Genomic DNA, 11,267 nt, shown 5'->3' on the forward strand with positions numbered 1-11,267 from the left:
ACAATTCTGTGCGTCCGACCTTTCCTATCCTTGGATATACAAGCCTCATACAAGGACCAGGTGTGAAGCCTGCTGGAGACCCAGCGTGGCGGCGGGGGGGAAGCTGTGCGGTCAGGGAGGGCCAGCCCATCCCTAGGGCGGGGGCTGGGAGCTCTTTGGGTATCCAGGCTTCCAGACCCTTAGCGCTTCGTCAGTGGCGCCATCTTCTGTTCACCTGCAGCATGGCGCCCTGGAGAAGCTTTTGCATGTGTATGTTCTAGAAAGAGGGAAGGTGGCTCAGTGGTACAGCACTTGCCTTGCATGCGTGAGGCCCTGGGTCCGATTCCTCAGCACCACATAAGCAAAAAGAAAAAAGCCGGAAGTGGCGCTGTGGCTCAAGTGGTAGAGTGCTAGCCTTGAGCTGAAGAGCTGAGGGACAGCGCCCAGGCCCAGAGTTCAGGCCCCACAACCGGACCCCCCAAAAAAAAGAAAGCAAGAGGGAGGAGTCTGGAGGATGGTGGGTGGAGGCCAGAGCAGGGGCCAGCAAAGCAGCCAGGACGGTGTGTTCCCGTAGGCACGGTGGGGGAGGGAGGTCCAGAACCAAGGATGGAGCAGCAGCTAGAGAAGGGTGGGAGGGGAGGAGGCGTTGGGTGGCGTGAAGGGCTGGGGAGTCGGGGTGAGAACTCAGAGTCTGGGGACACTGAAGCACAGACCCTGGACCAAGAGTAGAATAAAAAAGATGCAGCCTGAGGCCCTGGGTTCGATTCCTCAGCACCACATAAGAAAAAAGAAAAAAGCCGGAAGTGGCGCTGTGGCTCAAGTGGTAGAGAGCTAGCCTTGAGCTGAAGAGCTGAGGGAAAGTGCCCAGGCCCAAAGTTCAGGCCCCATGACTGCACCCCCCCAAAATATAGTTTGGCCGGGCGCTGGTGGCTCACGCCTGTAATCCTAGCTACACAGGAGGCTGAGATCTGAGGATCGCGGTTCAAAGCCAGCCCGGGCAGGAGAGACCGTGAGACTCCTATCTCCAATAAACCACCAGAAAACCGGAAGTGGCGCTGTAGCTCAAGTGGTAGAGCGCTCGCCTTGAGCTGAAGAGCTGAGGGACAGCGCCCAGGCCCAGAGTTCAAGCCCCATGACCGACAAAAAAAAAAAAAAGATGCAGATGACCGGGTGCCTGTGGCTTACACCTGTAGTCCTGGCTCCTCCTGAGGCTAAGAGCTGAGAGCTGAGGATCCCAGCTTGAAGCCCGGCTGGGCAGGAGAAGAGTCCATGAGACTCTTGTCACCAATGAACCAGCAAGAAATGGAAGTGTGGCTCAAGCAGTAGGGCGCCAGCCTTGAGCGATGAAGCTAAGTGTGTGCACGAGGCCCTGAGTTCGAGAGCCCCAAATACTGGCACAAAATTAACTTTGCCCAGACAAAGTTGGTAAAATTGGTAGTTTCCCAGAAAAGCCATAGGAAGGCTTTGGGCCTATCAGGAGCAAGGACCAAATCTCCCTGGCCCTCAGGTGAGGGTCTCGTGGGGAGCCCGTGCCAGCGCCTGCTCCCGGGGCCGGGGGTTCCCCCGCCCCCCCTCGTGCGTGGGGCTCTCCTAGGGGTGAGAGGCGCCTCACAAGCCCTTCCCGCGCGCTCCTGCGTGGTGTGGACAGAGGAGAAGCAGCTCCCCACTGCCTGCCGGGCGGTTCTCCCGGGGACGCCAGGAGGAGGGCGTGCAGGGCCGGGCACGGGCCGGCCTGCGGTCCTGTCTCGGGAGAGGCTTTTCACCCCGCGGAGCCCCGGCGGGCTGAGACGATTTACGTGGCCTTGGTATTGTGTCTTTGCTCTGCATCTGGACAGTGTGGCTCCCTCGGTGCCGGAGTGTGCACATACCTCATCACCAGGGCCAGGCTTCTAGCACTTTCCCCTCCACCCCCAAACAGAAGTTTTGTGGGTTTGCTTTTTGCACTACTTAGAGCAGTACTCCAGCCAGCCTCCTCGCCCCCTTGGTTTCCCTAAAGCGGTGTGCGATCCGCTCGGGAAGCCAGGGGTGCAGGGGTGCAGGGGTGCGGGGGGCTTCCTTGGCCTGGGTTCACCCCCTGCAGTTGGTTTCCTGCATAGAGCCTAGGGCGGGTCCCAGTTGGAGCCTTCCCGCCTTCCTCCTCCGTCCTGCGGCGTGCCAGACCTGCCACACTGCGACTTCCAGGGTCTGTTTCTAGGGAGCTCCCGGCCTGCACCGCCCACAGCCCTGTCACGAGGCCGCCAGCCTGTGCTGCTGACCTCTCCCCTGGGGTGCAATGACCTGGGGCCGGCCTGCATCCTGTTGGGAGAGGCTTCTATCACCTGCAGGTGTCTGCTGGGGGCCTCTCTAGGGGAGCCATGGCCTGATGCTACCAGAGACCCTGTCACGCTTCTCTGGGCCACATCTGGGTTGGTTTTTTTTCCTGGAATTTGAACTCAGGGCCTAGAGTTTGCCATGCAGGTGTTCTACCGCTTTGGGCATACCCCAGTTCAGGCTTGCTTTGGGTTTTTGTTGTTGTTGTTGTTGTTGGTGGTGGTGGTGGTGGTCATGGGGCTTGAACTCTGGGCCTGACCGCTGTCCCTGTGCTCTTCAGCTTAAGGCGAGCGCTCTACCACTTGAGCCACAGCGCCACTTCTGTTTTTTTGAACAGTTTATTGGAGATAAGAGTCACACAGACTTTCCTGCCCAGGCTAGCTTTAAACCTTGATCCTCAGATCTCAGCCTCCTGAGTAGCTAGGATGACAGGCGTGAGCCGCCGGCGCCCGGCTGCTTTGGTTATTTTTCAGGTGGACTTCATGTGTTTGCCTGCGCTCTTCTCACACAGCTGGGCTCACGGGCACACGCCATGATTCTGACGTGGGCTCTCTAGCTGGTGACCCAGGATGGCCGGAACTATGATCTGCTCTTTTGCCTCCCGAATCCTTGGGATTCCAGGCATGAGCCACTAGGCACCATTTCTGCAGTGGTTTTTTTAACTCCTTTAAACTTCATGTCAATGTTTAAAAAATTGGAATCATCTCAGAACATCTGTATTTCGAACATTTGAGGACGGACTGCTTCACCCCTGCTCAGCCCCGAGCGGCCCCACTCCTGGTGGCAGTGGTCCGAATGTGGGCAGGGCCGCCGCGTCTCACGGCTGTCCACGCTCAAACCCGAGATGCTGAAATCATGCATGCGCAGCCGCTCCCGGCAAACCAGCAGCGGGCCCCAGAAGCCCTCACGTTGCAGAGTGGCTTGATTTGTGGGCTCCCACACCCCGCCTGCGCGCCTGGGCGTGTCCCCAGCCCCGCAGGCGCGTGCTGAGCCCCGGCCTCTCCGCAGTTCCTCTGCACGGTCGTGGCCATCCTCCTGCACTACGTGTACATGAGCGCCTTCGCCTGGACGCTGGTGGAGCACCTGCACGTCTACCGCATGCTGACCGAGCTGCGCAACATCGACGCCGGGCCCATGAGGTTCTACCACGTGGTGGGCTGGGGCATCCCAGCCATCGTCACAGGTGAGCCGCGCGGAGCGGCCGCCGGCGGTGGGCGCCCGCACGCCACGGCTGGGACCCACCGCCCCGAGGGCGGGCAGGACGCGCTGGCCAGAGGGACAGCACGGCTCAGGGAGGGAGGAAGCAGCAGGAAACACACCATCCTAACATTTAGATGAGCATAGTGGCGGGGAGGGCAGAGCAGCTGGTCGAGCAGGGAAGCCCGGGACCGAGCCGCCAGGCACCGCTGAGCACCAAGCCCCCAAACCGTACCCTGCTGGTGGCGCGTGGCATGCCCTCTTCTCCTGGCTGGTCCTTGGGTGGCCAGCAGACAGCGGGCGCTTGTCGGCCCCCACGTGACCTGGCATGGCCGGTGTACACACGTACGTGTGGTGGTGTACGTGTGCACGGGTCTAGAGGCGTCTATGTGCGCATGCGTGTATCCGCCTCCCATCCCCCGGGCGACACCGCCCTGCTACGAGTCTCAGCCCCTTCCCCCCTCACACCTGGGTCCTCGTGGCTCCCGGCCTCTGCAGGGCTGACTGCACGGCTGCCCCAGCCTGCTCATGGCTGCTTCTTCTGTCTCCGCTGTCGCGCGGCTGGCCTCGCGCCTCTCCTCCTCCCGTGGGTGGGTGGACTTCAGGCTCTGTGATCCTCACTCTTCTCTGATATGTCCAGGACTGGCTGTTGGCCTGGACCCCCAGGGCTACGGGAACCCCGACTTCTGCTGGCTGTCCCTTCAGGACACCCTCATCTGGAGCCTGGCTGGGCCCATTGGAGCCATGATCCTCGTGAGTGCCGTTCTCGGGGTCACCAGTTCCTTGCGTGGGTCTGGGGGACAGAAAGGAGTGACCTCAGACCATGGCTCCACTGGGAAAGGCAGTGCCAGCCATGGGGTGGCTGCGGCCGCAGGCGCGGGCCCAAGGCCTCTCATCAGCTATCGCTCCTAAGACACGGAGAAGACCCACTGACGCACTGGGCTGGTGAAGACTGGCTTGGCCAACAGGAAGAGTCAGCCACCAACTGTTGTTGTTTTTCCAGATCAATACAGTCATTTTCGTCTTGTCTGCAAAGGTTTCCTGCCAAAGAAAACACCATTACTATGAAAGAAAGGGGGTTGTGTAAGTTGGGGGCTGACCTTGACTACTGGGATAGGATTCATTGAGCTAAATGGCTGGCTGGCTGGATGGGTGGATGGATGGGTGGATGGATGGATGGATGGGTGGATGGATGGATGGGTGGATGGATGGATGGATGGATGGATGGATGGATGGATGGATGGGTGGATGGATGTATACAAATGGATGGGTGGATAGATGGGTAGGTGGATGTGTGGCTGGCTGGGTGGGTGGGTGAGGGGATGAGTGACTAAATGGCTGAATGGATTGATGGGCTGGTGGATAGGTGGATGGGTGAGTGACTGGATAGGTGGGTAAATGATGGATAGATGTATGAAGAGATGGATAGAGGGTGGATGGGTGGGTAGATGATGGATGGATGGAAGGATGGATGGAGGGATGGATGGAAGGATGGGTAGGTGGATGGGTGGGTGGATATAAATGGATGGATAGAGGGTAGGTGGATGTGTGGCTGGCTGGGTGGGTGGATGATGGAAGGATGGACAGGTGGATGTATGAATGGATGGGTGGCTGGATAGATGAGTAGATAGAGAGCTGGTGCATGTGTGTGCTGAGGAGTCCATAAAGTGCCCTGCCCAGCGGGCCAGGCTCCTCAGCGGCTCACTCACCAGCCTGTGGACTCACCCCCCCCCCTGCAGCTCCCTGCTGAGGACGGCCTTTGTCCTGCTGCTGCTCGTTAGCGCCACCTGGCTGCTGGGGCTGCTGGCCGTGAATGGCGACACGCTCACCTTCCACTGCCTCTTTGCGGCCTTCAGCTGCTTGCAGGTAGGTGTGGTGGGTGCATGCCGGGCCAGCACGAAGGCCGTCAGTCACTGGGAAGGACTAAGGGCTGCCAGGTAGTGATTTGGGACACAGTGTTGGGGACCACTGGTGGCCCAAAGGCTGTGCACTAGTATGGGGACCTCTTGCCTCTAACATGTCTGCCTCCATTCTGCCCAGGGATCTCAGCTTTTTGTTTGTTTTTAAGCTGGAATTGGGGCTTGAACTCTGGGCCAGGGCACTACTCCCCTACCTCCCCCCCCCCCCCCCCCCCCCCCCCCCCGCCAATCCCCTGAAGGTTAGCACTCTTATCATTTGAACCACCTCCCTTCCAGTTTTTTTAGTGATTAAAGTCTCACCATTAGAGATAAGAGTCTGCCTGGGCTGGCCTCACACGAGATCCTCAAATCTGCTCTGGCGCCTCAGGGCCCAGCCTGGGAAGCAGCGCCCTCTGGAGGGGAGGCGGGCCGGAGGCAGGTTCCCAGCACTGAACTGCCGCCCGTCCCCCCAGGGCCTCTTCGTCCTCCTGTTCCACTGCCTGTTCCACAGGGAGGTGCGGAGGCACCTGAGGGCCGTGCTGGCTGGGAAGAAGCCGCACCTGGAGGACGCGTCCCCCACGAAGGCCACCCTGCTGACGGTAGGAGCTGCCGGGGGCCCCAGGGCCGGGGGGCGCCATCTGTGAGGCCCTGGCGAGGAACGGTTGTGGCAGGCAGGGAGGTGTCACGTGACGACAGCGTGGCCAGCGATGTCCCCCCCCCCCCGTGAAGGTCACCTGCTCCAGGCGGCCTGCCCGTGGCGGGTGGCCCCAGCCTGCCTCCTCCCTCCAGTGACCGCCTCCCGCCTCCCTCCCGCAGCGCTCCCTCAACTGCAACCACACGTTCAGCGAGGGCCCCGACATGCTGCGCACCGCGCTGGGCGAGTCCACCGCCTCGCTGGACAGCACCGCCAGGTCAGCCGCGCCCTGCGGGTTGGGGTGACAGCTCACCCCCGGGGAAGGCTGTCGCCTTGTGAAAACACAGACTGGTCTGAGGGAATCTTCTAGCACGCTGGTGGCCTTCCCAGCACGTGGCACGGTGCTGCGTGGCGCTGTCCCTCTGAGTGACAGTGCTGCCCCGTCTGCTCTCTAGGGACGAAGGGCTCCAGAAGCTCAGCGTGTGTTCCGGGCCGGCACGAGGAGGCCACGGGGAGCCAGAGGCAAACTTCATCCCCAGGAACCCCAAGAAAACACACGGTATGGGCTCCTGGCACAGAACCCCGGCCCCGCTGGTTCTGTTCGCCCCCCCGCCCCGGCCCCTGCCACAGGAGCGCACAGGGTGGCGGCCTTGTGCTTGGGCCGGAGCTCAAGCCCCCGTCCCCGCAGGCCCGGACTCGGACTCGGACAGCGAGCTGTCCCTGGACGAGCAGAGCAGCTCCTACGCCTCGTCCCGCTCCTCGGACAGCGAAGACGACGGCGGAGACGCCGAGGAGCAGTGGGACCCAGCCGGGGGCCCTGTCCACAGCACCCCCAAAGGTGAGCAGAGCGGGCCCGCAGGCCAGGCCGGCCGTGCCCGCAGGCTGGGGCACGCACGCTGCGCCCGGGGCTGGCGCCCTCTGCTGCCGGCCGAGCCCGGCCGGGCTGCAAAGGCAGGACCACTGCCTCAGGCTGCAGCCCAGGACCCCCCATCCCCCCAGGTCAGGGCCTCCCTGCGTGGATTTGTTTCTCTGTCCTGAGATGCAGTTTCGCCAGGTCTGCAGGGCAGGGAGCTGTGTAAGGTCTGGACAGGAGCCATAGGCCTGGACATTGTAGGGGTGCGGCCGGGTGCGGACCGGGCTGCGGGACGTCACAGGGGTGCAGCCGGGCGCGGACCGGGCTGTGGGACATCGCAGGGGTGCGGCTGGACCCTGAGGGGGCTGTGGGACATCACAGGGGTGTGGCTGGGCGCGGACTGGGCTGCGGGATGTCGCAGGGGTGTGGCTGGACCCTGAGGGGGCTGTGGGACGTCGCAGGGGTGCGGCTGGGCACGGACCAGGCTGCAGGATGTTGCAGAGGTGCGGCTGGACCCTGAGGGGGCTGCGGGACATCACAGGGGTGCGGCCAGGCACGGACCAGGCTGCGGGACGTCGCAGGGGTGCAGCCGGGCATGAACCGGGCTGTGGGACATCTCAGGGGTGTGGTTGGACCCTGAGGGGGCTGTAGGACATCACAGGGGTGCGGCTGGACCCTGAGGGGGCTGCGGGACATCTCAGGGGTGCGGCCGGGCACGGACCAGGCTGCGGGACGTCGCAGGGGTGCGGCTGGGCACGGACCGGGCTGTGAGACGTTACAGGGGTACAGCTGGGCGTGGACCGGGCTGCAGGACATCGCAGGGGTGCGGCTGGGCGCGGACCGGGCTGTGGGACATCGCAGGGGTGCGGCTGGGCGCGGACCGGGCTGTGAGACGTTACAGGGGTACAGCTGGGCGTGGACCGGGCTGCGGGACGTCGCAGGGGTGCGGCTGGACCCTGAGGGGGCTGTGTCACAGGGGTGAGGCTGGGCACGGCCCGGGCTGTGAGACGTTGCAGGAGTACAGCCGGGCGTGGACCGGGCTGCAGGACGTCGCAGGGGTGCGGCCGGGCATGGACCGGGCTGCAGGACGTCGCAGGGATGCGGCTGGGCGCGGACCGGGCTGCGGGACGTCGCAGGGGTGCGGCTGGGCACGGACTGGGCTGTGGGACATCGCAGGGGTGCGGCCGGGCGCGGACCGGGCTGTGATCAGGCTGGGCTTTCTGCTTCTGCCTCAGCCGACGCTCTGGGCAGCCACGTGCCTGGCGAGTGGCCGGACGGGAGCCTGGCGGGGAGCGACAGTGAGGAGGAGGCGGGCGCCGAGCCCCGGCTCAAGGTGGAGACGAAGGTCAGCGTGGAGCTGCACCGGCCGGAGCAGGGCAACCACTGCAGCGAGCGGCCCCCCGAGCGGGGCAGCGGCGGCCTGGCCAAGCCTGCTGCCGAGCAGAGGAAAGGTGCGTGGAGGGGCCGGGCCGGGCAGCGGGGTGGGGACGCGCGGCCGGCTAGACCTGGAGGAGCAGGCTGGCTCCCTCGCCCCGGGACCGCCCCCGAGTCTGCGGCCCCCACGGCGAGCCGAGCCGGCATCCCTGTCTTCCCAGGCATCCTGAAGAACAAAGTCACCTACCCGCCGCCGCTGCCCGAGCAGCCGCTCAAGTGCCGGCTGCGGGAGAAGCTGGCCGACTGCGAGCACAGCCCCGCGTCCTCGCCCACGTCCTCGCTGGCCTCTGGCGACGGGGTCCGCGCCCCCGAGGGCGTCATCAGCGCGAAGGTCCCGCGGAGGGAGCCGGGCCGAGAGCACCGCAACGGCGCGGCCATGAGCGTGTGCACGGGGAGCGCCCAGGCCAACGGTTCTGACTCCGAGTGAGTGGCTTGGGCCTCCCGGGCCTTGGGAAGTGGGGGGGGGGGGCACCAACGTTCCCCTGGGACCCCGAGAGGGGTCCAGCCAGCTCCACGCGCACTGACCCTCCACCCACCTGCCGGTTCTTCCCGCACGCAGAGGCAGTAATGAAACTTCAATTTGAACCGTCAGGAAACCATGAGGCACTGGTCACCCCCCAGCTGCATGCGTCTCAGCCTGGACCGCAGAGCCCGAGCGCGGCCCCACACAGATGGTCCAGACACGAAACGCTCGGCCAGGGCGGGGATTGGGGCCCATCGGGCGCCCTGAGCAGTGCCAAAGCCACAGGCTTGTCTCAAAGGGAACGAGGCCTCCAGACCGGCATAGCTCGGTCCTCAGACCACACAGAGCCAAAGCCACGCCACAGGGCCCGGCACCCAGGACGACCCTGCTTGGAAGCGCCAGGGCCAGGCCTTGGGCTCACCAGGCTGTGAGGGCCCCCGGCCCAGACGGAGGCCTGGCGGTCGCTGCCAAACCAACCCCATCCTTTCCAAGGGAATGACTGTTCAGCCTCTGTGCCTGCTCTGCGCTGGAGGAGACGGACGCCTGTGCCGTGCCTCGTGCAGCTGTTGCTACGCGGAGAGCCACGCGTTCACCTGTACTCGAGTCTGGGAAGCTGCAAGACACACTGGTCCCAGCAGCTCCGGGGTGGGGAGAGCCGGGTGGCGAAGTTCAAGCAGAGTCCCTGAGCGTGCTGCGGCTGCTTCCGGAAGGCAGGGGGGCCCCAGGGCACGAGGGCACAGCAAGGTGGGTGTCCTCGGGCCCAGCACGACTTGCGTGGGCCCCTCCCAGCAAGCCGGGACTGCGGGGAATTCCTCTGACTCCTCCAGCTCCTGGTGGGAGCCCAACAGCGAGGGACACCTTCCAAATGTCCCATCTTCCCGTCCGCACTCCCCAGGCAAGCCGGGCCCCCCCCCCCGGCCTATGCTGCCATCTTGCTTTAATAACCAGCTGTGCCGAGACCACGCCACAGTATTCTCATTGGTGACCATTTTGGAAATTCATACCGAGGACGGCTGTGAACCCGAGTGTGGCCAAGGCCCAAACTCCCTAGACACATCTCCTCCCGCAGTTCCTGTTCTTCAGAGAGGGTGTCTACCCAAGACCAGCACAGGTGCTTCCAAATACAAGAGAACCAAGACATGCCGGAGGCCCCTGGCAGGCAAGGGGCGAGCGGTGTGTAAACATGTGCGCGCCTGTGACAGGCAAACCCAGAACCAAGACTCGCAACACTTACAGCAGAGGTGGATGCCTGGGGCTCACGCCTGCCATCCTAGCTACTCGGGAGGCTGAGATCTGAGGATCAGGGTTCAAAACCAGCCCGGGCAGGAAAGTCTGTCAGACTCTTTATCTTCGATAAATCAACAGAAAACTGGAAGTGGCGCTGTGGTGCAAATGGTAGAGTGCTAGCCTTGAGCTGAAGAGCTCAGGGACAGTGCTCAGGCCGAGTTCAAGCCCCATGATGGACAACAAAAAAAGACCTCCAGTGGGCAGAGGCGGCGGTGTGTGTAAGACACTGAATGTGAGACTTCTGGTGGGCAGGGGGAGAGGTGTGCGGGCCTGTGCGTGTGACCAACACAGGCCTTGCAGAGCCCGCGCAGTGGCTCAGACGCAGGGCAGCGGGCGTCTCCTGGGGCACGGTGGGCCAGGCCGCCAGGGCTCACAGCAGCAGCTTGCCTTCGCTGTGGGGCATGCCCCCGTCCCTTACCACCTGTGACTGGATTTTGCCCTTTTACTTTTTAATTTGATCTGAATTGTTAAAAAAAAAAAAATAGTTGTCAGTTTTATTAAGACAGGAAAAATTTAAACCTATTTTTGTGACTTGAAACTTTCCAAGAGATGAAACACTGGACGTTTGTAACAAGTGTATTTATTAATTCTCAGCACTGGCACGACACGGACTAGGAGAATACAATAAATTAAAGTGTTGCTTTGTACCTGGCTCTCCCGTCTTCTGCAGCGCTGCAGCCGGGCTCTGGCCTGCCGGCGTGGGGGGCCGGTGCGGGGGGCTGGCCCTCCTCAGGGCCTGGGATTTTGTTTTCTGACTGGACAGCACTTGCAGAGCCTCACCCCCAGCTCTTTTCGCTCCCATTACCTTTCCATTATTGTGCCATCTGCCTTTGGACCACGAGCCTACCTCTCTGTCTCAGGTAGCTGAGATGATGAATGTGTGCCAGCAAGCCATTCTTTGAAATAAGGTTCTCCTTTTCTTTTCCTTTTTGCCTAGTTGGCTTTGAACTACAATCCTTCCAACAAAGCAGATTATAGACATGAACCACCACACCCGAAATGAGACTCTGGAACCAGAAATGTTTACCAGTAGTAGTTTAGTCCCGGCCCTCCAGCGCCAGCTGCTGTCCCGGCTAGTTCCTCCTGCATGCTGCTAGCTCCCTCACCCTCCATTCCGTCTGCAGACTTGGCTTCCTGATGATCATCTTCCCATGACGCTTCCCTCACCTCTTCTCCTAAGCCAATCCAGGGAACGTCTTCCACTCCAAATAG

At 62.5% G+C, this 11,267-nt stretch overlaps 1 protein-coding gene across 3 annotated transcripts in view; it reads left to right on the forward strand.

Moving 5' to 3' along the window:
- The window catches only part of Celsr1 (cadherin EGF LAG seven-pass G-type receptor 1), a 118,035-nt gene extending 107,044 nt beyond the window's left edge, over positions 1-10,991 (forward strand). Inside the window, exons 25-36 of one of the 3 annotated variants that reach the window (XR_011367506.1) lie at positions 3,298-3,472; positions 4,127-4,239; positions 4,490-4,569; positions 5,226-5,352; positions 5,858-5,983; positions 6,201-6,295; positions 6,474-6,577; positions 6,707-6,856; positions 8,107-8,322; positions 8,467-8,728; positions 8,865-10,267; positions 10,316-10,991. Coding sequence is in view for 2 of the 3 variants with exons in the window: in XM_069999819.1 (XP_069855920.1) it covers positions 3,298-3,472; positions 4,127-4,239; positions 4,490-4,569; positions 5,226-5,352; positions 5,858-5,983; positions 6,201-6,295; positions 6,474-6,577; positions 6,707-6,856; positions 8,107-8,322; positions 8,467-8,728; positions 8,865-8,889 (1,473 nt within the window). In the remaining variant the exon portion in view is untranslated. Of the gene's footprint in view, positions 1-3,297; positions 3,473-4,126; positions 4,240-4,489; positions 4,570-5,225; positions 5,353-5,857; positions 5,984-6,200; positions 6,296-6,473; positions 6,578-6,706; positions 6,857-8,106; positions 8,323-8,466; positions 8,729-8,864 lie in introns of all 3 variants that reach the window. The other 2 variants (XM_069999819.1, XM_069999820.1) reach the window with 2 other exon arrangements.
- Positions 10,992-11,267: the final 276 nt, after the last annotated feature.

This window comes from Dipodomys merriami, unplaced genomic scaffold, assembly GCF_024711535.1.
Source record: "Dipodomys merriami isolate MVZ:Mamm:240054 unplaced genomic scaffold, mDipMer1.0.p SCAF_55, whole genome shotgun sequence".
NCBI classification, from domain to species: domain Eukaryota; kingdom Metazoa; phylum Chordata; class Mammalia; order Rodentia; family Heteromyidae; genus Dipodomys; species Dipodomys merriami.